Below are 4,497 nucleotides of genomic sequence, written 5' to 3'. Positions count from 1 at the left end.
CAGGACTAGACCAGTTCAGTTCCCCCCACCCCAGTTCAGTTGGGGGTGTGAGTCAAATTTATGCTATAGTTACAAATTATCACTATCCTCGATACCTGTCATTCGTGTTGTGCATTGCTCATGTGTGGTAGCCTCCAAAATGGCTACTGCAATATGTGAAAGGCCTTGAAAGGGCCGAAGAACGCCTGGACCGGGCGATTTTTGCCACAAGGAAGGCCTGCGGGGGGAGGGGAACCTCTGCAGGGGACACACACACACTCGCAGTCTCAGAGAAGCCCCCAAACCCAGGTGGGGTTTGGTCCAAGGTCAGACCGAACAGGGGATGGTTCAGTTTGACCCCGAACTGCTGAACTAAACCGGTTTGATGTTGAACCCATTCAATGTTGAACCTGTTTACACATCCCTAACAGGGAGTTGTCATCTTTCTAAATGTTGGGACCAAACACTGCATATAGTTATGTTTGTTTTTAGGGCATATATGGTATGTTCACTAAAGAGTTTCTCTTGGCTCTCATTCTTTTATACTGTAACGCACAAACAATTTAAGCTGAATTCCAGTCCAAATCAGAGACCAGCCTTCTGCTAGAAATGGCTTCCAGGCTGAGAAGATTGAGAGAATCCCCATGGAATCATGGAACCATGGCCTTTAAATTGGGGTCAGAGATTTCTCATATTGAAAAGAGCAGCGTGTCTCAGTCCAGGTTTTGAAATAACTCACAACACTAGAAGCTGAACAAATTGCTTCCTTTTGTGATCTGAAAAGTAAAAACATACATATATCTGCCACTGGAAGTGGAAAGCTTTCGTCCTTGCCCTAAAAGCTTACTATTGGAAAACAAGACTAAGCATTTTGTGCAATGCTTAACATGTTTGTAGTTCTAACATTACACTATCTCTATCATTTGATCAGATGATGATTATGGTAGAGGTCTCTAAGATATTATTATTTCTGTAATAGTATAATAATACACCAGAAGATACAAAGCAGGGGAAATGTTTTATTTTATCAGATGGTATTAAGTTGTTGGGGAGCATGTAAGCTTTTAATTGGGCAATCCTATACTCTAGTTAGCCCATTGTCCTGGTTACACTGGAGTAACGTAATCACAACACAAAACAGGGTGTATCTCTGATCCAAAAGTTAAACCAAAACACCACAAAAGACCCTTTTAGGTAGTATAAGAACATGGTCCCTTTAAAAGACTGAACTTTGGGTGATTGATACAATTTTATATATGAAAGCCTCCTTGAGCATATTTAAAAGATGACAAATGTGGCCTATTTTATGTCCCTGGTAACTTTGCAGGACATGGCTACTTTTTTAGCTTATGCATTTTGATTTTTATAACCAGGGCCTTATAACCATAAGAAGAAGAATGTGTCACTAAGTGAGTAGGAGAACTTGGTAAGCTTGTTTCCTTCTTGTTTTTCCATAAGGTGATGAGCAGAGGGATACAAATGAGGGGCAGGTAGTAATTTTTACAGAATTTAGTTGTTTCATTTACAGAAGTCTGGAGGAGTTATGCCCTCATGATAGCACATGATAAAGTCAATGAGAAAGACTTTAAAGTCAAAGCATGTTTGATATACTGGTCAAGACTTTCAGACTTCAAATTGTTTGGCATCACAGCACTGAACTGACTTGCTTTTAAGATTTTAGCTCATTTGCAAACACAATTTTACTACACAATTTGGGATACTTTTATAGTATTTTATTGGTATATGTATGAGGATGTTTAATATTTTATTTTTATATAATGACCTTAATTGTGTGTTAAGCTGTTCTATGTAGAACTTTTAATTCTTACTATTAAAATATCCATTCTTATCCATATGCATAGCTTTTAGAGAGAAAGATTACAGCCTAGTATCTACACAGGAGTAACATCAGCCTAACAAAGTTGGGGTCCTGTCCTAGTTTAGCACTAGATGAGGGGGGGGGAGGAGAGCTGAAAAAACACACAGACACAATCCCATCAGCCACTACTCCAGCATCCATGGCCAATAGGCAGACATGCAACTTCTAACCTACCCTCCTTGTGTGAAAATAGGGAGTTTTACCAGTCTGCATCATCATTCCTGAGGGATGATCCAACCTGAAATACAAGCACCTCCATTGCTATGGGCTTTGATAGAATATACACTTGAAATTTTCCTCACTAAAGCAAAATACTAAACAAACTTCATTTTAAATCCATGCAATCTAATATTAGTTTAGATAGGATTCCTTGTTCATATTGCTGGCTGCTCCCCACTTCCCAAAGTGGCAAAAGGTTCCGGGGCAGTACTGCTTTTCCTTGCCTTAGGTGGGCATTCTTGTTAGTAGAGGTACCCATTCTTGTTAGATGTGCATTGGGCATTACCAGACTGCTGGTCTATAATATCAAAACTGAGCAGCCTAATCATGGAAATTATTTTCTGTTTTTACAGGGAAGAGAAGATTATTGTGCACACTTAAATTGTCCAAATGACAGAGTCCAGCTCCTTGTCCACGCACACTAACTTTGCTGTATTGGCAAATGAGACACAGAAATTGAATGGGACTTACAGAAACAGTGATGTCTTCACAATATTGATCTATGTTGCTAGTCCTATCAACCTTTTGGGACTAATTGCCAATGGCATTGTGTTCAGGTTTCTCTGCTGTGGGATCAAAAGGACTAAGTATACCGTGTATGTACTGAATCTGGCCATTGCTGACTTCATTGTACTCTTTGTTCACATGACAGCTTTTGCTGCCAGTGTAATGATGAGTGGAACATTAGATTTTACTGAATACCTGTATACCACATTTGACATCCTGAGCTTTTTTGGATATGACACCAGTCTTTTTTTATTGACAGCCATTAGCGTTGAGAGGCATCTTGGTGTCTTTTACCCATTATGGTACCAATATAAACGGCCAAAAGATCTCTCACCCATATTATGTGCTCTTCTGTGGGTTCTCTCCTGCTTGATGACAGGAGTGGAATATTTCAGCTGCTGGTCAGAATATATCTCACACAAAGAACAATACTCTCCAGCATGTAATACTACAACTATGTTCCTTAGCACCATTTTCCTCATTTTTACTCCAGTCATGGTCATTTGCAGTTTGAGCCTGTTTGTCAAAATACAGTTATGCCAGCGACATTCACAGCCAAAGTCACCAGCACGGCTTTGCCTGACCATTGCTGTAACAGTTGCTCTGTTTCTCATTTTTGTGGTGCCACTCAGGTTGCATTGTCTGATACTGTACTGGTATCCAAAAATGACATTTGATGGATTTCTCTTTGATATTTTTTGTTTCCTTAATTTAATCAGCTGCAGTCTCAATCCTTTTGCTTATTTCCTTGTTGGAAGACAAAAAAGGAGTGTCCGAGAGCCTCTCCATGTGGTGTTACAGAGATCCTGGAAAGAGGAGACAAAATAAATGCATGAACAGGCGGCCTGAACATATTTGTGCCTTGGCATCTGGAAAAAACCTTGCTGTTTTATTTCAAAAATGTTTCCAGATCCCCATCTAACAGAAGGTACTCCCTCTTTTGTAATCTCCACCTCCATCTTGCTAGAGGAAGTTTTTTTCCCCCTATTGAAAGCCATTAGCACTGAGAGGCATCTTGGTGTCTTTTACCCATTATGGTACCAATATAAATGGTCTTCCTTGCTACAGGAAGAGTTGCAACTATCTTTAATGTATTCCTACAAGAGACTTGCTTATCCATTGCTCAGCTGTCCAATCTGGAGCCTGATTTCCCCCCACCCCCAGCTGATTCCAATTACCTTAGTTATATATATATCATCCTGCTTAAAAAAAAAAAAAAGGTCAGTCAAAACCATTATTCCCTACAACTGAGAAGTCCATGGAGCCTCTTCATCAGCTTCCCTCCAACAGTAGCCTAGAAGCTACATGCCCTTCACCTTTTGGAAAGTACATATTTAATTATTACAGATTCAGCTAATCCCTTATTCTTTCAGGTATCCTGTTTCCTTTAACAGGTGCCTGACTTGGACCTTGTTAGGGCCCAGCAAGGCCTGATGCATTCAACATGGTCTAAGCAGACTGGCAATCATGTTTCAAAGCAAGGGAATGACATTAAAGGGCCCGAGGAAGATGACAAGGTTGGAGGCATTCAAGTATTAAAATGGACCAATATGAATTTAAGGGACAGATGCAGATAATGTGTTCCAAGTCAGGCTGGTGATCAGAGGTCTGGTCAGACTACTTGCACCTTCTTCTCATTTCCACCTCCAAATGCTGGGGCCTCCAAATGCTGAGCGGCCCACCTGCCCATGCTAGGTGGCGGCTGACAAGAAGCCCAGACTGGAGAGGCATATCAGGCCAGTTCTTATATAGTAAACAGTACCTTGAGTGCCTGAGCCCCTACCACACAAGGAAGCTCACACTCCCCAGTGCCTGCACAACAGTGCTAGCAACAGGCTTGGCAGGATGATAGGAAGGATAAGGCAGAGGTCAGTAATGTAAGGTACATGAAATGCTTTTGCATGGCATTCAGA

At 40.9% G+C, this 4,497-nt stretch overlaps 1 protein-coding gene across 1 annotated transcript; it reads left to right on the top strand.

The window, feature by feature from the left end:
* Positions 1–2,435: 2,435 nt before the first annotated feature.
* LOC128339332 (proto-oncogene Mas-like) lies at positions 2,436–3,412 on the top strand. Its single transcript, XM_053283050.1, has one exon. The coding sequence runs from the start codon at positions 2,468–2,470 to the stop codon at positions 3,410–3,412; it is 945 nt and encodes a 314-aa protein (XP_053139025.1). The 5' UTR covers positions 2,436–2,467.
* The last annotated feature ends 1,085 nt before the right edge of the window (positions 3,413–4,497 follow it).

The sequence above is a fragment of the Hemicordylus capensis genome, chromosome 1, assembly GCF_027244095.1.
Source record: "Hemicordylus capensis ecotype Gifberg chromosome 1, rHemCap1.1.pri, whole genome shotgun sequence".
NCBI classification, from domain to species: Eukaryota; Metazoa; Chordata; class Lepidosauria; order Squamata; family Cordylidae; genus Hemicordylus; species Hemicordylus capensis.
Note: the sequence above shows the minus strand (reverse complement) of the source record. Positions and strands in the feature narration are given on the sequence as shown.